Source organism: Gekko japonicus, unplaced genomic scaffold (assembly GCF_001447785.1).
Source record: "Gekko japonicus isolate JY-2015 unplaced genomic scaffold, Gekko_japonicus_V1.1 scaffold454, whole genome shotgun sequence".
NCBI classification, from domain to species: Eukaryota; Metazoa; Chordata; class Lepidosauria; order Squamata; family Gekkonidae; genus Gekko; species Gekko japonicus.
Genome location: NW_015173687.1, coordinates 615,878 through 642,558, shown reverse-complemented (window position 1 = coordinate 642,558; position 26,681 = coordinate 615,878). Strand labels below are relative to the sequence as shown.

Genomic DNA, 26,681 nt, shown 5'->3' with positions numbered 1-26,681 from the left:
CTGACTTACCACACAGGGCTCTTATGAGGATTGCTGAAGCACATTAAAGCTCATATGGTAAAGGTAAAGGTTTCCCTTGCTCGAAAGCCAGTCGAATCCGACTCTAGGGTTGCGGTGCTCATCTCTGTTTCCAAGCCGAAGAGCCAGCGCTGTCCAAAGACGTTTCCATGGTCATGTGGCCGGCGTGACTAAATGCCAAGGCGCACGGAACGCTGTGACCTTCCCACCGAAGAGGTACCTATTTATCTACTTGCAATTTCTTGCTTTCGAACTGCTAGGTTGGCAGCAGCTGGAACCAGAGATGGGAGCTCACTCTGTCATGCGGCACACTCGGGTCTTGAGCAATATATAAATGCCAAGATGAAACCAACTAACGAACCCTGCTTTTAAAAAGACCAGATGATGCAGAAGATAGTTTAAATTGCACTTTTATTGTATAAGTGAGATCACATTTTGATTCTGTCTAGGTCTAAACAAGACAAGGGCCCTGGGCACTGGTAAGTTTCACTTCCAGGTTCCTCAATACCGTGCTTACCCATGAGGCCAAGAGGGCAACACAGAGCATCTGCGACCATGACAAGTGTTGAGATAACATGGGACCTGGCTTGTTTTAAGCCACACAAATTCAAAAACTTTCATTTCCTTGAAAGTGCTCTGTTTCCCAATGCAGAGTGGGTTCCCCCCCCCCATCAAGTAAAGCCAAGTATTATTGGTGGGGGGGGGGGGGAGAAAAGCAGCAACCACTCTTGGAATAAAATATCAGAGTTAGTATGCCAGGTTGAATAACAAATTTAAAATATCCATTCACCCCTTGAATAAAGGATGCTGACTCCCCTCATCCAAGAACAGCAAAAACAAAACACCATTATGTACCAGAGTCCAATGCATAAGTCATGGTTATCCTGTTGATGCAGCTTCCAAAATAGTTCTATGTGGCCACAGGTGAGTTATGTGCATGATCATATGACTGGACAATTGGAACTGGCGGAAATCCACTTTGCGTCATCGTGAGTTTCTGAAACAAGCTTGCAGGGTGAACATCCCAAACTCTTGTTGGACTGCCTGGACTGGACTGTAATATCCAACATACTCCGAAAAGGTACATGTGTAGCAGTTCATTCTGAATACTGCTCTGTGCTGCAAGGACAAGGTAAACAGCTGGTCCCATATGCCAGGTGAAAATTCAATCATCTGCCCTAGACACGTGTATCAGGAAGGTTCATATGGGGGGGGGGGGGCCCTCAGAGAGGCAAGGAAGGCCCTGAAATCTCTTCTTAGAACAGGCTGTTTTACACTGGAGGTCAAAATGACTTGTGCTGTGCATAACAACTTGAAGGCGAAAGGCTAGCCAGGACTAGTTTAACATTTCACCAGGTTTGCTGGTAAACCACAGATGCTCTTTCCCCCCCAACACACACACAAACATACTCAGGTTACTGGGACAGGCTATCTGAAGAGGATTAAAGGTCAGCAGAAATATGCCTGAGGCCAAGAGAACAGCACTCACTACCTCTCATCCAGGAAAATAATAGCAGGGATCACCCATGCATGCTGTCTCTTACCTTTCAGAGGCCTCTAGCAATTTAGATTCCCAGCATGGAGTGGGCACTTAAGGAACTGCCAGTGCCAAAGGGCTGGACCCTCCTGCAGCACCAGACAGAAAGCAGATCAAAATGCTAACTAAATTACCCCCTGCCACCCCCTCGATGTGCAAGCAAGGCATCACAGGGAACTGGCCCATGATCCTAGCCAACCTACACCTGCCTGCAGCCAAAGTATGCAGAGGCATGGGTTTGGAATTACAGAATGTTTGCAAAAAGCATCCAAGGTCCAGGGAGCTGGAGGGGAAAAGCTGAACACTTCTGAGTCTTTGTATTGACGTTCAAGTGGAGAGGGAATCCTGCAGCGGGGAGGCCACACTCCCAGCCCCTCCTCCATCTCCTTATTTGCATAAGTAGGATTAGCAGGACCGATGTGTGCATGCAGGAGAGAGCGAGAGAGGCTGGCTTCTTGAATCAGTCCAGGCTCACAGGAGTCGGGGCACACAGACAGGGTTTTCAATCCCACACCATAGAGGTAAAGGTCAGCAACTTGCAGAGGCTGCCCTGCCCCAAATAAGCAATCCAGGGAACTCCACTACAACAGTCCCATCCATTTCAGGCCACGGCTGCTCAATCATTTTGCACCTGCACAAAGTCTCGCCATGTTGTTCGTCCAGTTGTTCACCCAAGCCAATCCAGGTCATCATCATCATCCTCCTCCTCCCCAAAGAGGGGGGTTGGAGGAGGCCGGCCCTTCATGCTCTGAAAGCCCCCAAGAGATAACAGTTAGGTTAATACTGCTGAGCACAGAAGGAGAGAGTTACGGACAAGGATGTGTACATCTTTTGCTAAGAAAGGTTACATCCTGGGACGTTAAGCTGTCGTATATCACCACCACCAGTCCACCACATGTGAAAGGGATCTAGGTGTTCTGGTTGATCACAGGCTAAACATGAGCCTGCAGTGTGATGTGACTGCAAAGAAAGCTAATGCAATCTTAGGATGCATTAACAGAAGCATTGTGACCAGATCACGGGAGGTGGTAGTTCCACTCTATTCTCCTACGGTCAGGCCCCACCTGGAGTACTGTGTCCAGTTTTGGGCACCACATTTTAGGAAGGATGTTGACAAGCTCGAGTGTGTCCAGAAGAGGGCAACCAGGATGGTAAGAGGGTTGGAATCCAAGTCTTATGGGGAAAGGCTGAAAGAGTTGGGTATGTTTAGCCTGGGAAAGAGAAGGATTAGAGGGGACATGATTGCAGTCTTCAAGTATTTGAAGGGCTGTCATGTAGAAGATGGAGCGGATCTATTCTCTCTTGTTCCGGATTGCAAGACTAGATCTAATGGGTGGAAATTACAAGGGAGTCGTTACCGGCTAAATATAAGGAGAAACTTCCTAACTGTCAGAGTGGTTGAGCAGTGGAACAGTCTGCCTCAGGAGGGGGTGGATGCTCCTTCGCTGGACATTTTCAAGCGGAGGCTGGATGACCATCTTTCAGGTATGTTGTAGGGCTATCTTTCAGCTATGCTCCTGCAGAGTGCAGGGGGTTGGACTAGATGACCTGCAAGGTCCCTTCCAACTCTAACATTCTATCATTCTATGATTCTATGACCACCACGATATCTAATAGCGAAAATAGGTGGCTTGCATCAGTCATGAATGCAACAAGCCCAAGCCATCTACAGCCAGTTTCTACACATTCCTCAGACAGGTAGAACACGTAATTAAAAAGGAAATCTTGTAAGATCAGCTGGATGCGGGCTGAGCATGCTCATTACCCTTGGAAAGTTGAGAGTTAAAGGAAGAAAAAAAGAAGAGGGGAGAGGCTAGCCTGCTCAACCCCTGAAGGAGTATTTGGGTCAGGGAGAGTGTCCTCATGGGCCCCAGTTGGACCTCCCGATAAATTAGCTGAAGTGCCTACAAGCAGGACAACAAAATGGGGCCGCCCAGAGTTAAAGGGGTGCACACTGGGGAGATTTCCTAGGTACGGAGACAACTACTGGTGTGTGAGCATATATACATATACTGAAAAAAGCAGTAATCCTCCCCCCCCAACCAGCCTGATGAGAACTATGTTCAATAGCCATCAGGAGGCATGGAAGTTTGTGTGTCAATGGAGGGGCGGGGAGAAGGATTACAGTACTGGCCTGCTCAAACCCCTACAAGCTTACAGCAGCCTGATGGGGGAGATTAGCATTGGTGGAAAGTCTCCAAACTGTCTATCTCCTCCCACTCCTCGAGTTCCCAACTTGTTTGGCTACCCACAGACAAGGCAAGGAAGAGAAGCCTCTCCTCCTCTGACCGCCATCAGTCACGCTCAGACCCCGAAAGGATTTCGCCAGACGTTACCCAAGTTCATTTCCCAATTACAAGAGCTGGAAGTCTTTAAACAACCCACACCACGACAACAGCAAAAAGACGGGCAACCGGTCTGCACCTAATGCCCACTCTTCTGAATACACAGAGGAAACCCAAAGAAACGCCTCAAAACGTTAAGCATGGATCTCCCGATCTAAATGCCAGTGGATTCATCTCCACAGCCCACTGGAAAGCACCGAGCCCAGAATCCTCTACGAATGAGCCTTACCAATTCTTCATCCTCATCCTCTTCCAGTGGCCCTCCTGATATGTGAGGCTTTCGAGTTACAGCTTTAGACATACTGCTCTGGTCTTCATGGAGGCTGAGAAAAGCAAGAAAGTGGGTAAAGGGGGATTATCTGACCTCAGAAAGGGGAAGTACGGATAGTTGCAGTATGTAAAAGCTTCCGTGTACAACAGAGCCACAATCCAACGGTCCTGACTGGATAGCCCAGACTAGCCTGATCCCGTTAGATCTTGGAAGCTAAGAAGGGTTGGCCCTGGCTAGTATTTGGATGGGCGACCTCCAAGGAATACCAGGGTCATGACGCAGAGGCAGGCAATGGGAAACCACCTCTGAAATGTCTCTTACCTTACAAACAAGTCTGGTTCGCCACCTAGTGGGGCATAATGCTAAAAGAGCTAGCATTTCTGGCTGCCAGACAACCTTAGGATCTCCCGGTTATACCATACACATTGCCACACAATAATGATAATAATTATTACAATCCCACTCACTCCCCAATAGGTTTGCCAGGTCCTGCGCTTTCACAGGCAGGGAATGGGAAGGAGCCTTCCGGGAGTGGGGGCGACGCCCCCAACTTGCCAGGTCCTGCGCTTTCACAGGCAGGGGATGGGAAGGAGCCTTCCGGGAGTGGAGGCGACGCCCTTAATGTGATGTCACTTCTGTGCGATGTCATCATGCTGGGGATGTTGCGCCAGGTCATGGCAGTTTGGGGTGGGGCTTCCCCCTGCTGGCCAGCAGCAGTCAGGAGCCTGCAAAATCAGGGGATCCCCTGCTCCCCACCTCTTAGCATTTCTGTCCTGGCTTGTATACCCGATTTGTAAGAGATGGCAAAAAGGCAGTTGGTTTTAAATTGTGCATGGGAGCCAAACCAAAAGCAGAAAGTTCAGAGCACCATGCAGGCCAAACCATACAGCTTCTGGAGTCATTTACTTGCTGTCTTAAGAGGGCTCAGCAAGGAAGCAGCAACAGGAAGGGGTCCACAGCTCAGCTGGCATTGCTGCTGAAAGGCACATGGGCTGTAACCTAAAGCAAGGATGGGTAGAAAAGCAGGGAGTCGCCCACCAGTGCCTGCCTGGTAAGCTGGGATTCTTGCAGAGACTGCTGAACTAGGTGGACTTTGGGCCTAACTCAGCATGACCCTGCCAAAGCAAAAGCACAAATCCAGGTTTACACAACACAGATTAGATAGCCCTTTGCCATGAAAGTGGAGCTGCGGTGGCTCAAGTGGTTAAGACGCTGAACTGCAGGCTGTGGAAGGTCGGTAGTTCAGCAGTTCGAGACCCGAGTGTGCCACATGACGGAGTGAGCTCCCGTCTCTGGCCCCAGCGCCTGCCAACCTAGCAGTTCGAAAGCAAGAAATTGCAAGTAGATAAATAGGTACCACTTCAGTGGGAAGGTAACAGCATTCCGTGCTCCTTGGTGTTTAGTCATGCCGGCCACGTGACCACAGAAATGTCTTTGGACAGCGCTGGCTCTTCGGCTTTGAAACGGAGATGAGCACCGCAACCCTAGAGTCGGACTCGATTGGCTTTTGAGCAAGGGAACCTTTACCTTTACCTTGCCATGAAAAGATCCTGAGTATTCACTCCTGCTTGCTAAGGGAAGGGGCCATGGCTCAGTGACAAAGCATCTGCTTAACATGCAGAAGATTCCCAGCTCAATCCCTGGCATCTCCAGTTAAAGATCAGGTGGTAAGTGATGACCTCTGCCTGAAACCCTGAGCAGCTGCTCCTGTTCTGAGTAGACATTAGTGACTTTGATGGACCAAGGGTCTGATGCCGTATAAGGCAGCTTCATGTGTTCTGTGTGTATTCCAATTTTTAAAAGTTTGGTAGACTGCGGGGATTTAAAGAAGGGAGGGGAAAACCCAGATCAGTTAAGACTGAAGACAGCCCAACTCTGTCCTGCAGCACGTCTGCATTGCCAGCAAACAGGGAGGAGGTGAAACAGAGGTAACTCAAGGCAGGCATAAGCACACACATACACTTCCTGAGACTGACCCAGAATCTACTTGAGGAGGTCTGGGTGCTGCTCTTTGCTGCGTTTCTGCTGAGCCGCACTTTTCGGCTGCAGTGGCAGTTTCAGAATCCTGGTGTGGAACATCCAGGCAACTCTCCCCTCCTCTATTCAGGGCCAGGGTGGGTTCTTCTGCCTTGTGCTCTGCCTCGTCTGCTGCTGGCTTGGAAGGGTCTGGCGTTCCTGCTGCAGTGAGTGCTGAATGTACTGTGTGGGTTTCATTCTGTTCAGAGCAACTCGAGTGTCCGTCCTCCTCAATGGCCAGCTCTGGGACTTCCCGCTTTGTATTAGACTCTGTGGTCTGATTAAAGGCTGAGGGCATCTGTTCTCTCTGTGATTCCAAGGCCTGTGCCTCGTCCACTGCAACAGCCAGGCTGCCCTGGCCTCCTTCAAGAGAGGCAGGAGGAAGTTGAGCCAATGCCTTCTCTGGAGGGTCAGGGGGAACTGTAGGCACGGAGAGTGGTGGGTTGTGTGGAGAAGAGCTTCTGGGCTCCTTATCTGGGCCCGCAGGGCTTGCCCTTTTCCTCTCAGAACGGGACTGCACATCCTCTTCACTGCTGCTCTCTCCCCTCTCCTCATGCTTCTCCAGCAGCTGCAGCGTTACTGTCTAAAAGGAAACAGAAGGAGAGGTGTTGCTTGTCACAAAGGCACAACACCACTCACTGCCACCCCAAATCTAAAGTCTTCTCTTTTCCTTCCTTTAGCAGGATTCTTCTATACTCTAGGGTCAATCAAAATAAATACAGTAATGTACTGGATTTCAGTGCAAAGTGGGGAGGCCGCAAATTACCCACAGAATAACAGGGCAATCAACACCCAATACGGAAACAGATGGGTGATTGAGGACCTCGGCTCTGCTTTAAAAGATGCTACAGGGTAGGTTGGCCATCAAAGCCACAAGGAAGAGTCCTGGTGGGCTGACGGCTTCAGAAGACCACTTCTGGCCAGGGCGACCCCAGCCTGAAAAGAGTGGTGGGTGCTAGCCAGAGGCGCAGGGAAGGTGGGCTCAGTGCAGCAAGGGGCCCACCCTTATCTCACCTGACCTTGCCGTAGCGAGGGACTGAGTGGGACAGGACCATCCTCCCCAGCCTCATAAGAACATAAGAGAAGCCAATGTTGGATCAGGCCAATGGCCCATCCAGTCTGACACTTTGTGCCACACAGTGGCCAAAACCCAGGTGCTATTGGACTGGGGCTACCAAATTGGCATCTTTACTTCCAAGCTGCAGCAATGGCATGGATTAAAGACTGGGTACAGTTGACAAACTGGAGAACGCTTTATCTGGAAGGCCACGATCTTTATATGGGGTGGCACGCGTACCTTTGGTACGAAAAAGACAAAATCCACTCTAACTTCCACAATCATATCATTAGAGCGGCACTAATCAAAGTGTGGGAAGAAATAAAACACAGACACTACACAAAAATTCCAAGATGGGTGTCTCCTCTTGAGGCATTTATAAACACCAAATTAATGATGAAAGAAAAGGCTATATCTTATGATGCATTACTGGGTGAAAACAACAAATTAAAACCGTTAGAAAATCTAACAGAAAGAAATATCCACCTAACATGGTGGGAAAAGATGCAAGTACAAGACAGGTACAACAAGGATAAAAGTACCGAATTTCTAGACACCCAAACGGATTTGGATAAAATATGGCTATCCTCTAATGATAAACTCATTCAAAAAATTTATAACTTCCTCTTAAATGACTACGTAGAAGATGAAAATATAAAAAATACCATGATCCTTTGGATGAAAGACCTGGGAAAGACTATCCATTTGGAAGATTGGCAAAAGGTCTGGAAATCAATGAAACTAATGAGGGCAGTAGCATTTAAGGAAAATATATTCAAGTTATTTCATAGATGGTATTGGACTCCAGAAAAGTTAGCAAAAGCCTATAAATCAACGAATAAAAACTGTTGGAGGTGCAAGACTAACGTAGGGACATTCATGCACATGTGGTGGAACTGCGAAAAAGTATATAGATTTTGGGAAAAGGTAAACAATCTAATTGCAGAAGTGCTGCACATAAATTTAAAGCTTTGTCCGGAGACATACCTATTAAATATAATCCCAAATGAATTTAAAGGGAAAAATGTTTATATGTTAACATATATGCTCACAGCTGCCAGAATTCTGATTGCTAAGAATTGGAAACAAGAAAAGATTCCTAAAAGAAAGGAATTAGTAGAAAAACTTATGGAGGTCGCAGAAATGGACAAATTAACAATAATTTTGCAAAGGAAAGAAGATAAGGTGTTTAAAGAAAGATGGGCAGATTTCTATAAATGGGTAAAGAACCAAACTCTGTAATAGACTCGCCAGGATGTTAAAACTACAAATGTAAAAGTTGTATACTTTATTTTTTGTTGGAAAACTTAAATAAAACTTTAAAAAGAAGAAGAAGCTACAGTGTAGGTTGGCCATTAAAGCCACAAGGAAGAGTCCAGGTGGGCTGATGGCTTCAGAAGACCACCTCAGGCCAGGGCGACCCAGCCTGAAAAGAGTGATGGGTACTAGCCAGAGGCGCAGGGAAGGTGGGCTCAGTGCAGCAAGGGGTCCACCCTCAGGCCCACCCTTATCTCACCTGGCCTTGCCGTAGCGAGGGACTGAATGGGACAGGACCATCCTGCCCAGCCTCATAAGAACATAAGAGACGCCAATGCTGGATCAGGTCAATGGCCCATCCAGTCCGACACTTTGTGCCACACAGTGGCCAAAACCCAGGTGCTATCAGGAGGTCCACCAGTGGGCCAGAACTCCTGAAGCCTTCCCACTCTTGCCCCCCCCCCCAAGCATCCAGAATACAGAGCATCACTATCCCAGATACAGCAGTCCATATATACGTTGTGGCTAATAGCCACTGATGGACCTCTGCTCTATATGTTATAGTCACTGATGGATCTCTCCTCCATATGTTTATCCAATCCCCTCTTTAAGTTGTCTGTGCTTGTACTTGCTACCACTCTCTGTTGCAGTGTGTTCCAAGTGTTAATTACTTACCCAGCAAAGAATGAGCCCTTCCAGCTGCCCACCTTAGTCAGGTACCTCCTGCTCAGAGCTGGCCAGGCAGGCCCTCCCTCCCTCCTTTTGAGGAGCAAGGACCATTTCCAGGGCCATTTCTTCCCCCAGTCTGTTCCCATATGCTATGATTACATGACAGCACAGAGAAAGTAGAGAACTCTGAACTGCATGCAGAATGCAGCATCCAAATTGTCTCAGCTTTAATGTTAAAAAAACCCCTAAAAAGCAAGTTCCTAGCCTCTGTGGCTGCAAATATATGCTTTCAAAATGTGTGGGCTATGTTTGCAAAAATCTCAGAAGCCAAAAAGTTGAGTCGGGAATAAACAGTGCTTCCATGTTCTTGCCCCTCTTGCGACCAGCAACACCAGATTTATGTGATACAACTAAACAAATGTATATAATTTATGACAGCAGGAGTATACTCAATTCCCATGTTACATAAAATTCCATACCAATAGCAGCCAAATTCTTTATCAGCCCTACCTTGATGGTGTTCATTACAATGCCTAGAACTTCTCTGCCGATATAGGACTCCTCTAGCTCAAACTGGCCCCGCAGAGACTGAAACACCCGGTTCATGATCTTCTTTACCTGGAGAAAGACATGCCAGGAAATCAAAAGCCTGAGAAGAAGGTTCTCTCCATACCAAGAGGCCATGAAGTAACGTATTTAATCAAAACGAAAATTTCATTTTTTTCTAGGTGCTCCATCAAGAAAAAGAAGTCCTACAAGTTCCAAGTATGTATACAAGTATTTCTAGGTGCTCCATCAAGAAAAAGAAGTTCTACATTTGTATACAAGTTCCAAGTATGTACAATTAGTAAAAACTTTGTAGTACTGTTTTTATTGGGTCATCTTACATTCATGATCACCTTTGGTACATGCAGGGTGGGGCAGAAGCAGCAAGTCTGTGATAAAAGCTGCCCCACTGAGACATACGATGGGGCCATCGAGATTGTGCTTTTGAGTTCAGAACAGCAAAGTATGCCAGAAGGACATACTTTGGGGCTGCACTACAAATGATCAAGGGCAGGAAAGAGATGCAGCTGCAACAGCGCTGCAGCACTTTTTCTGGCTAGAGCAAGTAGTCCCACAGCTGTGCCTATTGTGGCAAGAATATGATTGGGATAATGTTGCAAGGTTTCTTTCTCTGAATCCGAGAGAGCACAGCAGTGTTATTACAGCCACTTGTACCAGCATTTTCTGAACTTATGGTAATGCTGCAATACTCTCCCTGGGAGGAGTTACAACTGCCAGCAATCCAGGAGAGAAATTCCTGTGTACTTCCAGTTAATGAGGTCCTCCACAGTTCTCCAAAGCCAGCACCTCCCACTGCACACACAAGTAAAGGGGGGGAAAACACACCTCTTCAGTGGAGTCTACAGGTGAAGACCTTCCATGATGCTTTTCAAATTCCTGGATCTGTTCCTCATAGTGGGCCTTGAGAGCAGCTACCTGGGACTGTAAGGCTAAGTACTGGGGGGTGGGGAAGAGAGAGATAAGGAATTAGGTTATACAAGAACACCGGTGTGAAGTAGTGGGGTTAGAGTGCTGGGTTTGAGCTGGAGAGCCCTGGGTTCAAATGTTTGCTCGGCCTGAAGTTTTGTGCAAGGGACTTTCTATCTTTTTAATTTTTTTACCCTTGCTTGCCTCACAGGGTTGTTGTGAAGCTAAAGTTCGATAATTCCACATAGGTGGCCCTGAGCCCCTTAGAGGCAAGATGGGACAGGACGATTTTTAGATGATAGTTTCCATTTAGGCTGGTGCCAGGAAAGTGACAGAAACAGGATGGTCTGGCAGAGTGTTTTTCATCTCACTATTCCCATCCCAGGGCCATAGCTTTGTACACAGGGGATAACTTTGTCATGTTCTTTGGAAGCCCCATTGAACTGCAGATGCACTGTCCCGGTCCACCGGCCCCGGGATGGTCCTCCACACCCCCAGAGGCGTATCCACACCCCAACTCACCCCAAGAGCGGCGGACGAGCTGGGGAGGAACGGTGGCACAACCCCCACAGAGTATGCGGCACGATGGGGAGACTCCTGAAAACCCAGACAAGGTGTGCATCGCTGGCAGAGCAAGACCCGCACAGCGAATCCCATGGAACCCCTCCCTTGGGAGACGCACAGCAGGCCCCACGGGGCGATGACAGAAGCCGGCCGCAGCACCCAGTAGCGCTGACGACGCGGCCCCGGGTTAAGAAGACCACCGCTGCCCCACCGCTGCCCACACCCCGGACACCCGAGGAGCGTCCTGGCCTATGAACGAGGGCGGGGCCGGATGGGGGAGGAGGGAGGCGGGGAGGAGGGAGGCGGGGAAGATGGGTGGCGCTAGCAGGAGAGCATGGGGAATAAAAAGAGGGGCTCTGGGAGAGGACCAGGGAGGAAGAACGTGAGAAGGAGACACTATGCACGATGGCTAGAGAGAGAGCGCGAGGGGCGAGTGATCTCCAGCTTACGGGGCAGAGGAACCTGAGGGGTGCTGCTAACCCTGTTCCCTGCTGAGGTCCTATCGTGGCTCCCTTTTGTGACTCCACCCCGGCTGCCAGCACAACCCAGCCCGACGCCACGGCTACCGGTGGAACCCACCCCCGGCACCCAGAAGAGGCCCGTCACATGCACCCAGTGCTGTCCCCAGTGAATGTGAGGCAGAAAAAGTAGCCAAGAGGCTTGGCATGGAATGGGTTCTCCTCACCTTGCTTTTCACAGGCTCAAGCTGTTCCAACTGCTCCTGCAACGCAGAGAGCTTCTCATCCTCTGAACTCCTTGTGGTTTTCAGCTGCAATAACTGGAAGTAAAGCAAGTTTGACATGTAAGCCACCAGCAGCTGAGTATACTCTCATTTGCAAGTTTATGCCCCTTTTAAAAAGTTAGGAACTTTGAATTCAGCAAGTGTTTCCCCAAACACAATACGGGAGTCACACTTCTACAAACACTGTCCATGATGTGACCTTTCCCTTCAAAATAGAGTTCAGAAGGAACTTGAAACCGATTGGACCTCTGCTCACTTGTACTCGGGGAATACAAGCTACAGACTCTACATGTGCACACTTCTTCAGTCAACGAAGGACATATGTTTGTGTACGCTTGCATCAGCAGGTAAATGTGGAAGGTGGGATCTGGGCACTGGTGGAGTGAGGACCTATGGAAAGAAGCTGGGTGGCAAAGGAAGGGATGAAGTGCATGTCAAAGAAGCTCAGGGAGACTGATGGTCTTGAACGTCGCTTATGCAGGAATTGTGACATACCGTCACTGAGCTGTGGAGAAGGAAGGTATGCACATGCATGCGAGCATACAGGCACACAAAACGGGCCACCTACTTTCTCTTCCAGCTGGGACACTTTCTGCTGCTGGGCATCTCTCTGCTCACACACTTCCTGGTACTGGCGGGCATGTTGCTCTTTGGCAGTGCTCAGCATACGCTCACATTTGGCTTCCCACTGGGATTCCAGCTCCGCCTGCATAAGAGAAAGCTGCCAGCCCCACCCCACCCCAAAGGACACCCCTGTTACTCCTTCATACAACAGTTTTCCTGCATCTTTTCACCACTGCTGCTCACTGGCTTTAGACACTGCTCTTGGAAAGCTGTAATCCTAAACAATTTAAGGTTTGGGGCATCACCTGAGCCCAATATTAAAATAAAAACACTGGCTGAGGTGGGAAGAATAATGGTCCCCATGCTGTGGGATCCAGACTTCCAAAGCAGAAATGTTGCAAAGAGGACGAAAGACCAACTGGTCTGCTGCCACCAGGTTGGTGACGACTCCCCCCCCCCCCCCGGGGCCCCCCCCCCCCCCCCCCCCACTTCTGTGGAAAAAGTCAAGGAGGCGATTCTCTATTGTCCACCTCCTCTCACCTGCTCAGAAGCTGCTTGGTCAGTCGATGTCCGAGCCTTTTTCAGCAGCTGCCGGAGTTTGTCCAGCTCCTCCTGGTAGGATCTACGAATCTCATCCATTTCTTCTTCAGCCTGTGCTCTCTCCGAGAGGGATTTCTTCTTCCTCTCAGCCAGGTTCTGAAATTGGGGAAGGGAGCCCAAATCACAGGTTGGACAGCAAGACTACATTTACACATGGAGGGCTCATAACTCAATGATATGCCATCTGCTTTGTATAAAGAGGGTTCCAGGTTTCATCCCTAGCACCTCCCCTTATCTCAGCTAGCCGATGCTGGGCAAGGTCTTTCTTAGCCTAACAACCCAAGCAGAATGCTGCCAGTCAGAACATAATACTGAACTAGACAGACCAATGGTCTTGACTTTTAAAAGGAACTTTCACGCAGCAGACCAAGGAGTTAGACCAGTACTGTAGACTGCATGTGGGGAACATCCCTTTTGAATGTCCCACCACATTAAAAAACCCTGCCAACCAAAAATTAGCACATCAGAGAGAATGGGTTTAACCAACCCTCCCCTTGTTGTGCTAGTTTTCCACCTGCAAGAAGGTATTTAATTTTTAAATAAAGGGGAGCATTCAAAAGTAGAATGTCTTACTAGCGCTCTGATGTTTGGGGCCACAGCCAAAGAAGTTGGTCATCGCTTCTGTAAACATGTTTATTTCATGTTATAAATGCTACCATTTTATGGTGCTATTTGCATTGCTCTTTTCCTTGCAATGTAAAATAGCTGAAAAGAAAATCACACATTTTCTAAAATCAATCAAGTAGTGTAAGTTCACTCTACCACTTAATTCTGAACATACATGGACCAGGCCTCAAAGCCCTTTCCCTCAGGCCACGGGACCCAACATCAGAGCACTCCAGGCTCATAAAAACAGTGATGTTTTCTGCTGCCTGTTCACAGTATTCCTTGAAGGCTGGACAGCACGGCGCATATGGAAAGGTAAATAAATAAGCAATCGCTACTCAGATTCCTGGGATCCAAGATCACTGCAGATGGTGACGGCAGCCATGAAATTAAAAGACGTCTGCTCCTGGGGAGGAAAGCGATGGCAAACCTTGACAGCATAATAAAAAGCAGAGACATCACCCTGCCAACAAAAGTCCATATGGTCAAAGCAATGGTATTCCCAGTAGTACTGTATGGCTGCGAGAGTTGGACTATAAGGAAGGCTGAGCGCCGAAGAATAGATGCTTTTGGATTATGGTGCTGGAGGAGACTCTTGAGAGTCCCCTGGACTGCAAGGAGATCAAATCAGTCAATCCTAAAAGAAATCAACCCTGACTGCTCCCTGGAAGGCCAGATAATGAAGCTTAAGCTCACATACTTTGGCCACCAAATGAGAAAGGAGCACTCACTGGAGAAGACCCTGATGCTGGGAAAGACTGAAGGTCAGAGAAGAAGGGGACAGCAAAGGATGAGATGGTTAGGCAGTGTTATCGATGCAATGAACACGAAATTAAGCAAACTCCAGAGCATGACGGAAGGAGGGCCTGGCGTGATGTGGTCCATGGGGGCGCAAAGAGTCGGACTCAACTGTGCAACTGAACAACAACACTCAGATTCGGCACCTTCCCCCGCTCCCTACCTTCTCCAGATTCTCCTTTTCCACACGAAGGTCAGAAAGCTCTTCTTCCAGGGCTGCCAGCTTGGCATCCAGCTGCCTACGGCTTTGCTTCTCCACTTGGAATTTGCTCCGGGCATCCTCAGATGATTGCTGAAGCTCTGTGGAAGGGGCAGGACACAGAGTTGGTATCAAAACGCACCCCTCCCCCCAATATGAACTCAAAATTTAAAAGTGTTCACTCAAATAAACTATTTACAGTATGCAGCAACCCTCTGGTAATTCAGGAACTCCACATGGCTAGAATGCACACAGGTGCCTTAAGTCCCAGGGCCCAGCATGCTAATTTCTCAGCATTTATACAAGCACTTGGATGATCTTTCGAAGCATTTCACATACATTATCTTGTGCTCCTTCCAACAAACGAAAACGGTAGGCCGATATTAGCACCATGCTGTAGACGGCATAGTCGGCCATCTAGTGAGTTTGTGGCAGTGGTCGAATCTGAACTAAAGGTACAAGGCTCAGCCTCATAGCCATTGAGTTTCACCAGCTCTCTGCGCCAGTTCTGTACCACAAAATGCCAAGTTCTGAAACCCAAATGATTTTAGCAGTTCCGAAGAAATAAAAAACTTTGCTTTTCTTGAAAAGAGCAGCTTCTCTGAAAGGTCAATCCTCTGACTTTGCTCATGCCGGCCAAGAGAAGGGAGCCTCTGCTGGTGCTGAGAAGCAATCTTTCTTATTTCATTTACTGAGAAAAAATTCTGACTCACTTTTCAGCAAATGATGTTCTCGAAGCAATGTACGTAGAAAAGAACAAATGACAGTGAGGCAGTAAAATCAGTTCACCGGAACAACGATGCAAAGAGATTTTTAAAAAACCCTCATCCCCAGCTAATGGATACCAGGTAAGCTAATCAATACAGCCTGGATGGATAAATGACTCTTGCTCTCTTAACACCACCAAGGTCTTTTATTTATTTTTTTGCCATCAAGTCACTCATCCGTCTGGTGACCCCCACGGGGCTTTCAACGCAAGAGATGCTCAGAAGCGGTTTCCCATTTGCCTGCCTCCGCATCACAAGGTCTTTGCTTCCACTGAAAACAGCAGAAGTTGGTTCCAAAGACTGCAGACCCACCACCAAGGGTGCTTTCACTCACACTGAACAATGGACTTCCAATCCACGTTCAATGCATGTTGCAACCAGTGTTCCCCCTAAACTGAGTTAGTGTGAGCTAGCTCACAGCTTTTCAGCCTCCGGCTCACACATTTTTGTCTTCGCTCAGGAAGGATGGCTCCAGAGCAAACTAATTTATGCAGTAGCCAAAAATAGCTCACTCATGACTTTAATGCCTGGAGCTCACAAAGTAGAATTCTTGCTAACAAGACTCCACAGCTTAGAGGGAGCATTGGCTGCAACTGAATTTCACGGCAAAACAGCAAAATCTGCTTGGAAACAGCAAAATCTGCTTGGAAATGATCACCGAAAGTGCATTATCAAGTATGTGTGAAAACGACCCTGAAGAGAGCCCCTATGGCAGTGGGCCACCAACCAAAATGGAACCAATCGTTAAGTGGCACCACCCAGAGATAATCGGCGGCAGAACTCTATCAGCACAATGGCAGACACAGCAAAAGACAGTCCCTCGAGTTTGGCCCTCTCCTACGTTTCCCTCACCAGCCAGATGGGCCTGCAGCTGGTTGAGCTGTGTGCCATGTCTCTCCGCCTCCTTCAGGGCCGTGTTCAACTGGGAGCGCAAATCCATCTCTTTCTTCTGGTGATCGGTTAGCTCCAGCTGAAGCCGGGAGATCTGCGCCGTGGCAGCTGCCAGCTCCTCGGCAACCTTGACCTGCCAAGTGAGAAAGAGACAGCAAAGGAGAAATCTCAGGAGGGCTCCTCCAAACAGATACAAGAGGCAGCTTATCCGGGGGCAGCTTCTGCAAGCAACCCAGATGCTGGGCTGAGTTTCCATTAAGCAAACTTCAGACCAGTTCCGTCGGTGCCTACACAGACCCCCTGGCAAGCCTAAATGTAGGCAATTACTCTGAGCCAGCATAGGACACATGTAAAATCAGGATGGTGCTGTAACCAATAATCAGGAACTCACTGAATGGAGAGCCACCTGGGCTACTTGTGAACGTACAACATAAAAAGATCCCTGCTGGACAGGATCAAGGGTTCTCTTAGGTCAGAATTTTGTTTCTGACAACAACTGGTCAGGTGCCTTCATGAAGGCCACAAGCAGGGCATGAACACAAAAGCCTTGTTGGTTTGTACACAGCACCAGGTATTCACAAGCAGACTGGCTCCGAACATGGAGACTGCATACTATCACAGTTATAAAACATCAATAGACAGTTAATTTGCCGTACCCTTTCTTAAAGCCATCCAATTGATCTACTTCCTTTATACCCCACCTTTGCCCCCTAATGGGGACCCAAAGCAACTTATACCATTCTCTCTATTTTATTCTCACAACAACCCTGTGAGGTGGGTTAAGAGAAGAGAAGAAGAAGAAGAGATTGGATTTATACCCCACCCTTCACTTGGAGTCTTAGAGCATCTTACAAACTCCTTTCCCTTCCCCTCCCTACAACAGACACCCTGTGAGATAGGTGGGGCTGAGAGAGCTATTTTGAGGACTGCCCTTTCAAGGACAGCTCTGACAGAACTATGGCTTGCCCAAGGTCATCCAGCAGCTGCAATTGGAGCTGGAGAGTGTGTATGACTTGCCCAAGGTTTACCAAGCAAATTTCCATGGCAGAATGGCAATTCAAAAACGAGTCTCCCAGATCCTAGTGTGTGCACGGTACTGCTGCTGTAAGGTGCTCAGAGGCAACTGACATACCACAAAAATGCTGCCAACAGCTCTGGAGTTCCTTGCAGACTCAGTCTCAGCATCTTCCAGAAGCACTGTAGGAACCATGTGTCAAGAACAAAGCCAGCTGGGGATTTTTGTCCAAGAGTTAAGATGACCAGATCTAAGCAAGATAGTCGAACTGTGTCTTGACTGTACCATTTCAGTCTAGAGGTGAGGGCTTACTGGATTAAATGCTTCCTCATGATGGGGGTGTGGTGTGGCAGAAATTCTACAACAATGATTTGTTGCTATGTGATACTCAGGCTCCTGTGTAGTGGGCAGAACATCAGACTAGGATCCGGGAGACCCAGGTTGGAATCCCCACTCTGCCATAGAAGCTCACTGGGTGATTTTGAGCCCATCACACACATTCAGCCTATCCTACATCACAAGTCTGTTGCGAGGATAAACTGGAGATGGGGAGAATGATGGTATGGCACTCTGAACCCACAAGTGAGGGGAAGAGTGGGGCATAAAAATAAATATATAAATATTGTGTTCTTTCCACCTCCTTTTGTGTTGTCAAACCTCTGGATTTATAATTTCATGGCAAACTACAGTCTGCCTTTACACATCTGAAGTGGCCGGTGATGCTTTGTGTTTGGCCCTGCTAACCAAACTAACCAACATCAAACCAGAATTTGGAACCTCGATGTGCAGAAGGAAAAGGACCATGAACTACAATTTGCTGCAAAAGCAGAAGAGTATGTATCTGGATGGCCATGCACAAGGGAATGTAGCAGTGAGTAAGCCTGTAAATCCGCAGGCTTGGCCACATAGCAGCAATCCCAGGTTTGCCATTATGTATAAAACCCACCACAGAAAACTGGTTACGCTAGAACCCCTCTCCCTGACATGGCAACTTCCTGTGAGCCAAGATTTTCTTTTGCATGGAGAAACCCTCCAGCCACACTAGCCCTCACCAGCACCTTGAAGTGGTACAGCTCAAACATGCTAGGACAGAGATAAACATTTGCTACATTTTTATTGACTTTGCCCATTTCAAATTGACTTGTTTTATGCACAGAGTCTGAGTCCAGCGGCACCTTTAAGACCAACAAAGTTTTATTCAAGCTATAAGCTTTCATGTGCAGCCATGCTTCTTCCTTGTATCTGAAAAAATGTCTGTACACATGAAAGCTTATGCCTTGAATAAAACTTTGTTGGTCTTAAAGGTGCCGCTGGACTCAAACTTTGTTCTGCTGCTTCAGACCGACACAGCTGCCCACCTGGATCTTGTTTTAAGTATGTTTTGGAATTTTTGTGTAACCTGGCAAAATTGAGCTGCGGTGGCTCAAGTGGTTAAGATGCTGAACTGCAGGCTGTGGAAGGTCGGTAGTTCAGCAGTTCAAGACCCGGGTGCTGCATGACGGAGTGAGCTCCCATCTCTAGTTCCAGCTCCTGCCAACCTAGCAGTTCGAAAGCAAGAAACTGCAAGTAGATAAATAGGTACCACTTCGGTGGGAAGGTAACAGCGTTCCGTGCGCCTTGGTGTTTAGTCATGCCGGCCACATGACCACGGAAACGTCTTTGGACAGCACTGGCTCTTCGGCTTTGAAACGGAGATGAGCACCGCAATCATAGAGTCGGACTCGACTGGCTTTCGAGCAAGGGAACCCTTACCTTTTAAAATTACTGAATCCCTAAATGATCTCCAAATATAATAGCCAAGCCTAGCAGCGTGGCCTGCAAACCTGGGCTCTCAACAGGAAAAAATCAAGAGTGCACAGTTCAGCTCTTCCCCTTACCACCAATGACGATATTGCCTCTGCAGCATGCAAGATTTGGATGGGATGGTTCTGCTCCTGAAATGTGTCTGTGTGTCCCAAATTCTTAGTGGTCTTGGGCTAGTCTAAATTTAGCAAATTCACCCTACTCTACCCCAGTATCTGGACTGTGCTAACAGTGGAGAAAGTCTTGGTTCATTTGGGTTGGAAAACGTAAATTTGGGGGGGGGAATGGGGGGGGATTCCAGATTTTCTGGACATTAGAGGACAATGCCTCACCTGGTCCCAGCCCTGTTCCAATGGCAGCTTGTGCTAACAGGGGGAAAAAAGCAGCAACAGGAAAGGAAAGTTAACACCAGTGATATAAAAGCAGGAGAGAGTCGTCAGCAGAGGAAAAGGTTAGCAGAGCTCTGGGGATGAACAGTACTCTGTGTTTGGCACATGAATTACCAGACATGGGAGATGAACATCTGTAATTCTAGCACTGCTTCAAGAACAGCACATATTTAAGGTCACTAAATGCAGATTTACCTATGCCCTAGTGTCTTCTGACCACTCACTTGTTCTCACACCAAGGGGGCTGACGTGTAGTTAAAAAGGTTCTACTTCCCCCTTATACTTCAAAGGATCTGTATAGGCAAAACAAGGTTCCAATCTAGAACAGTAAACCCAGTTTGAGAGGGCTCCAGACTGGTCATGATCTTGAGCTGCTGTTGCCCTCCCAGCAGTCTTGGTCACCATCCAGACTTCTCGACCACCACTCCTGCAGAGTTTACCTTCTCCTGCTCAGCATGCAAGACCCTTGCCTGCGTATGCTCATTGCTCATCTGCAGCGAGGTGTTCCTCTGTTCCATCAGGAGGTTGCTCTGCTCAACGTACCTGGGAAGAGAAGCAGCAGCACATGGCTTTATGAGTCCTGATGGCAGGGTTGGTCTAAGGAGTGGATTTGATCCATGAATTTATTTTATGTGACCCACAACAGTCTTGTAACATTTAATCGCACGGTATGGCAAACGGAGTTTGTTCATTTTAATGCAACACATAAATTCTCCATCTGTGGATCCCCCAAATTAAGCAGCTGTTCTTTCTGGTGGGAGGTTCTGGTCCTGCCTGCTCCAAGTTCTAGTCCTGTGTGCCCCACTGTTTGAGCTCTCTTGGCTTTACACTTTCTTTACTAGAGGCTTTCTGCTTCATTCCTACCCACCTTTCCTCAACCTTAGCTAGCTAGACTGAGAAGGGAGAACTGATGGTTGGATCACCTTCACAACTTTGCTAGGCCCTGTTGCCAAGTACTAATGTGATGCCACTCTAGCTAGAAAGACTTGCTAAGGTGATGGGATGCTTCCTCAGCAGCCTGAGATGGGGCAAAGAGGGCTATAGGAGCTGGGTCAACTGACCCCATTGGGAATTCCAAAAGTCTACAGGGGTGATAGAGCCAGCCAGGAATGGCATAAAGCAATATTGATGCCATGCATAGACTCATAATAGAGAGCACACAGTGGTAGAGGCCACCAGATTTCCTTACAGAGCTGAGATGAATGTGGGTTACCCCTCCAATACGGAGGGGCATGTGAGGTGTTCCTCAGCTAAAAAATACACTTTTACAAGGGGGAGCACCACCTCTCCTCACCTCTGGTTGCGATCAATCAGCTCGCTAATCTTCTCGTTTTGCTCCTCAATCCGGCTGCTCTTCTCAAAAATCTCTTGTTTCAGCCTCTCATTCTCCTGCAACACGAACACAGTGCAGGAGAGAACCCAAGCGCATCCCAGAATGAGAACATAGGGGAAAACAGCACTGAGGCCTAAGGGCTGCCCCCACCCCCAGCCCCAATTCGATCTCTCTTCCCCTGGGGCAGCAATTTTCCAATTTTTTATTTCTACAAATGCTGTCCCAAAGTTCTGACTTACTGTCTCTTGAGCACTGCAAAGGATTCTGGGGCACATTCCAGAGTGTAAGCCAGTTCATGCAGGGCACTGCCCAGGCTTCTTGAGCCTTCCAGTAACCCTGCATGCACTCAAGAGGATGCACCTGAATAGTCCTATAACAGTCCTTTGCGGCTGTTCACTGCAAGGGAAGATGCTCAAATACTGCTCTGACATACATCCTCAGCAGCCCTGCAAAAGGAAGCAGAAGGCTGAGAAAGCGTGGCTTGCCTAAAGCCCATCTATTGGGTGTGTAATCAGCAGGGAGATTTGAGCCAGGAACCTTTTGGATTCAGCTCAGCCCTTCAGCTACTGTGCCGCTGTAAGCACCAGACAAGCCATCTTTTCCAGAGAAGCTTTCTGCCTTTGCTCATCTCCTGACCAATGAGTCTCTGACAAACTTCTAAGGGACCCAGGATGCCTTGCAACATAGCTTGAAAAATCTTGGGCATGAAAAAAAAAATCTTGGGCATTCTTCTAGTCACATGGAATTGTTTCTCCCCTGCCCCTAAGTCTCCTTGGTAAATCTTAAGTGGATGAGTTTCTCTCTCCAGAGAAGCCAACAAAGATACCCCTCAGAGGCTAAGTGGTCCTCACTTGGATGATGCGCTGGATGTTGCTCATGATCATAGCTGTTTCCATGGTAACAGAGGAGCTCCCTGGCAATAAACTGTGGCTGGAGTTCTGCTTCTGTAGCTCATTCACCTGGAAAGAACAGAGTTGTGGTGTTTGACATCAGCCCATAGGAGGCAGGGAAAGCTTGAGTTGGCCGGTAGCTTACCACCTCTCCCAAGGCGACTAGCAACAGACTCCAGATGAGAAACAGATGGGCAAATTGCAGCTTTACAACATTCCAGCCACAGGTGAGACTCCCCTGCTCTTCCTCCCCACTCTTAGGCTACAAACCAGTAGTTGAGCAAGGACTCTTCTCAGCACTGGCTAAGACAGGTTAGCACTGAAGAGGAGACCATGCAGGGCTTTTGCTCTCCTCCTCTCTGAGGACAGGAAGGAGATTTGGTGAACTGTGCTTAGACAGGAAGGGACAGGAATGTGGCATGGCTTGCACAGAGGGAGACGAGCAGCAGAACAATTGGGAGATAACTGCCCCCTGAATGATTTGCAAGCAATGCCCAGACCAGTGTTCCCTCTAAGCTGAGTTAGTGTGAGCTAGCTCACAATTTTTTACCCTCCAGCTCACACATTTTTGTCTCCGCTCAGGAAGGAGGGCTCCAGAGCAAATTAATGTATGCAGCAGCCAAATCGCTGGCTCACAACTTTAATGCCAGTAGCTCACAAGGTAGAATTCTTGCTCACAAGACTCCACAGCTTAGAGGGAACATTGGCCCAGACCCTGATATCCTGAAGAGAAGGACATCCCTATGAGTCCAGTAACTCAGCCACCACTGAACAGAGAGTGACTGGGGAATCAGAAAAAGTTGTTCTTATTTCCGCGGAACTGGTACTGCAAAGAAATAGGAGAGAGTTCAGTTCTTTGGTGCTGTGATGACCAAATCCCTCAACAGCATCAGCTGGGTTTTCCCCCAGCAGTGTGAGTGATGCAGAAAGTGGAGAGGTGAGTCCGATCTGCCTGACAGCTTCTGGCCCTTTCTTTACTCTGCATACCAGTTGCTTTTGAGTGGCCCAGTCACCATGCTCCCCTATGCTGCCATGTGTATGTGCCACACCGCATTGTAAGCTAGCAGGGCAGCTAGAACTGAGATACTCACAGAAGGACCAAATAAAATGAGAATGGAAAGGGTTTGGTGGGCCTCACTGCAGACAATCCATAAAGGCTGCCTGAATAATGGAGGCTCAATAGGGCAAGGAACCACAGTGCCTTAGAAGAGCAAACAGCATAAGCAACAGGCCCCAAATAAACTGCTCTGTATGTAGCTCAGGAATCCACTGCACTGACTTTGGTCTGAGGTGCATGGCTACTTAACAAAACCGAACCTCCATATGCAGGAACAGTAGCCCCTAAACACCAGATTTTGGACTATCAACAGAGACACTGAATCATCAGGGCCCTGCTTATGAACTTCCCAGGGGTCTCTACTTGGCTGATGAAAACAGACCCTTGGTCTAAATTCATTCTTATGTAGACTTCAAGAACCCCAAGAACCCCATTAATTACCTTGTCTGCCAGATTATCTAATTTATCGACCACTTTGCCAACAGCCAGGCGGATTTCTGTGTTTTGCTGCCTGGCCTCTGTCATCAGGAATGAACCAATGTCTCCAGCTGCAGCAATGGGGGTGGGGTGGGGGGACAGCATGCAATTTTTTAGAAAGCTTTTCATATGTTAGGTTTACAGGTTTTCAATGTTACAGAAATGGGACAAATATAAATATCAACCAACGTATATTGTGGTGGTAAGTCTATTAATCTGAGAAATATGTACAGGGGGGAAAAGAAGGCATCTCCCATCACATTACTCTGTTGATCTTTAGAACAGACATTGTGCATCAAATTTAAAACCTTACTTAAAAACAAACATCCTAAGTAAATACTGAGCTAAATTTAAAAAGTCTGTTCTGCTACTTCCTTGCAGAGTCTATACGTAGCACAAGTAGTAATTGTTTTTTCTAAAAAGTTGGGAACACAGTTTTGATTAGTCTTACTTCTCAGAGCATAGATGTTTTATCTATCACCATTAATCTGTCAGACTGTGTCATATCACATGGCAATGGTGAGTAGCTTTCTCCTCTCCCAGTGCTTTACAACCAGCTGGCAGCAATAAAACCCAACAAAATAATTTAAAAAGCATTCCAAAATATTTTGATGTAATAATGGCCCTTTGGAAAGGCAGCAATGAAAGGGGCTTGACACACTGCATGGGAGGGGGAGTTTCAAAGTTCGGGGTGGGTGGTGGAGTGGGCCTGGATGCTGCCTTTTCCCACCTCAGCTAGCACAAGCATGCGTAGAAGTGTGGCAGGGGCATAGCCAGGCACTGTAAATGGAAATGGACAGTCAGCTAGTGCAGAGGGCCAATTGTGCTGGTGAGGCTGAGAGAGGCTTGCCAAAGGTCTCTGAGTTTCTGGCTGAGGAGAGATTTGAATTAGGACTTCCAACACACTCAGTTCAGAACAGCTGTCAATTACATACCCACTACACATTTTTTTCCAGCATACCTTGAAAAGGAGAGGGGTACATTGGCCCAACAGGTTGGAGCTGAGAAGCTGCAGTAGTGGCTTGTGGGTACGCAGACGTCACCCCTGCATATGGCTGAGGGAGCAAGGGCAAGAAGAATCAGGCTTAACAGAGTAAGTGGCAAAGCCTCAATTGGACAGAAGCTTGAAAATATTCTTCTTTGAATTGTGAAACAGACACTGCGTGTGGGTGGCCGGGGAGGGGGTGTCAAATCCCACTTAACAGCACAATTCACAACCTTCAAGTCTAAATAAGTCAGTGGGGTCCAGAGCTGCAAGGCCAGCCTTTGAATCCGTAACAGCTGGAAAACCAATAATGTTAAGGGGACAAACTACTTCTATTCAGGCGAGAGCTTTAATTAAAATCAAAGCTTCTAGCCTCATTGATTTAGTACTTTTGATTCCCATAATGCATCACTAACCTTTGTGGTCACTCAGCCTGTGAGGCAGGATGCTTAGTTCTCCTCTCGCAGGTGACAAACTGAGGCTGAGAGGAGGCAAGGAACTGAACCCATAGCAAAGGCATGATTTGAAGCCACACTTTCTAAGTATAATTATTTGACCACAGAAGAGGCAATGAATCGGGGTGGTGATGCCATGAAAGTCTTCGGCATGTGCGTTGGGGGACGGGAAAGTCTTCAGCATGTGCGTTGGGGGACGGGAGGAGAGAAGGGCTCTAAATGCAGCATCTTCTGATAAAGAAGCGCCAGCAACCAGCATCTCCATACCTGAAAAGCTTGGGCTGTCCCGGGAACAGCAGAATGCGACTGAAGGGCTGCAGGCATTATGGCACTGGAGGACATCTGCAGCCCCGAAACAGCAGGCTGAGCCACTAAGAAGAAACCAGAGACATTAACATTGCTCAGCTCAATACAAACAGGCTTGTTACGGTAGATGAAATGAGACACCCCCCACCCCCATTTTTCTGCACATTTCACATCTGTGCAGCATTGTCACACCAGCCTACATTGCTCCTGGCTCAATGCTATCAATCACATTCCCCACTCCTAGCCCAAGAAAAGGCTACGTAGATTTCCTAGGACAGAGTTGGCAACTGGAACAGCACCTGATGAGCAGTGATGGGGACAACTGCAACAAGCTCCACAGCAATAACTGGCACTGATTGTACAGTATAGCTACAGAAGCTAGGAACAAGGGTTGCATGTATGCTGACACCAACTGAGTGTCCACCGTGCAGCAGTAGGTGCAGTGGTCACCTTCCTCCAAAACGTGTAGTTAAAAAACAACACACCCACCCCAAGCTTCTACCCATTATGGCTCTGAAGAAAACATGTTTATTGTAATCTGAGAAGCCAGAAGGGTATCTAAACCTACACAAGCATGTTGTTGTTCTGACTGTAACATGCATGTTCTGAATCACATTACTCTGAACTGCACTGAGCTCAACTACATGCAGAAAAGCAGTGCACAAATATCATAATAAAGGGTTCCAGATGGTTAGGAAGGCAGGCTTCAGGTCCTTGATCTTTCCTGCCCCCATGACTAACAAAACCTGGATTACTAAAAAAAATGAAGAAATTATACATATTTGCTAAATTTATACAAATTCCAGTATTCAGCTTTACTCCATATAAAACTTAAGATTTGCATAGGACATTTTTCTTAGCATTATGCATTCAACATCCTGACTGTGGGGAGGTGGTGGGGAGACAGACAGGAAGAAAATATTGCCAGTTTGCACCTGACCCAAAAGGAAATGATGCCTGAGGCTCGCCCACTGCTGCTTTCTACTTGTTCATCTGCACTGGGTGCAGAGCTAGAGCAACTTTTGCCCACAAAGGAAAGCTCGCCCAATGCTAAGTGAACAGTTAAGTGATCTTTCTGCCTGTGTTCTCATGGTCCTTCATGCATGCACGTAATCCATACACATACGCTTCAGGATCTCATGGGGGTCGGGAAGGATGACAGACAACACCCAGGCCCGCAGCTATCAAGGGGCCCACACACACACACACACACCGTGCTTTTTTGTGAGCCCCTCCCCCAATCCTCAGCTCCCCCTCCCTCCCTCTGGCCCCCTCACCCCCTGATCGATCGTCTTGTCGGCACTCTGCTGGCTGACTCGGGAGAAGAGCAGCAGGACTTGTTGGGGAAAACAGAAAGAGGAGTAGAGCTAGTTCCCACCCGGACCGACCTCAGGTTCAGCATTGGCTGCCTTATTTGGAATAGTGGGCGGGTTCAAAGCAAAGAGCCCGCCAAATACACGTTTAAGCCAGCCACCTCGCCACTTCCTCCAACTCCAGGCAAACTGCAACAGCAGCAGCAGAGCATGAGGATATGAGCCTTCTGCTTGTCCTCCTGCACGGCCCTGGGCCATACCTCCTCCTTCTCTTCCTTCGTCAG

At 48.0% G+C, this 26,681-nt stretch overlaps 1 protein-coding gene across 1 annotated transcript in view; it reads right to left on the bottom strand.

Annotated features, from left to right (window-relative positions):
* Positions 1-488: 488 nt before the first annotated feature.
* Positions 489-26,681, bottom strand: part of FKBP15 (FK506 binding protein 15) — a 45,143-nt gene continuing 18,950 nt past the window's right edge. Inside the window, exons 14-29 of the mRNA XM_015423129.1 lie at positions 25,046-25,149; positions 24,300-24,393; positions 23,303-23,409; positions 21,766-21,873; positions 20,876-20,970; positions 20,022-20,124; positions 16,336-16,507; positions 14,681-14,817; positions 13,054-13,209; positions 12,518-12,670; positions 11,893-11,985; positions 10,563-10,673; positions 9,681-9,788; positions 6,148-6,770; positions 4,130-4,223; positions 489-2,303 (exon numbers count right to left, since the gene is read on the bottom strand). Coding sequence (XP_015278615.1) covers positions 2,223-2,303; positions 4,130-4,223; positions 6,148-6,770; positions 9,681-9,788; positions 10,563-10,673; positions 11,893-11,985; positions 12,518-12,670; positions 13,054-13,209; positions 14,681-14,817; positions 16,336-16,507; positions 20,022-20,124; positions 20,876-20,970; positions 21,766-21,873; positions 23,303-23,409; positions 24,300-24,393; positions 25,046-25,149 — 2,339 coding nt within the window. The 3' untranslated portion in view covers positions 489-2,222. The remainder of the gene's footprint in view (positions 2,304-4,129; positions 4,224-6,147; positions 6,771-9,680; positions 9,789-10,562; positions 10,674-11,892; positions 11,986-12,517; positions 12,671-13,053; positions 13,210-14,680; positions 14,818-16,335; positions 16,508-20,021; positions 20,125-20,875; positions 20,971-21,765; positions 21,874-23,302; positions 23,410-24,299; positions 24,394-25,045; positions 25,150-26,681) is intronic.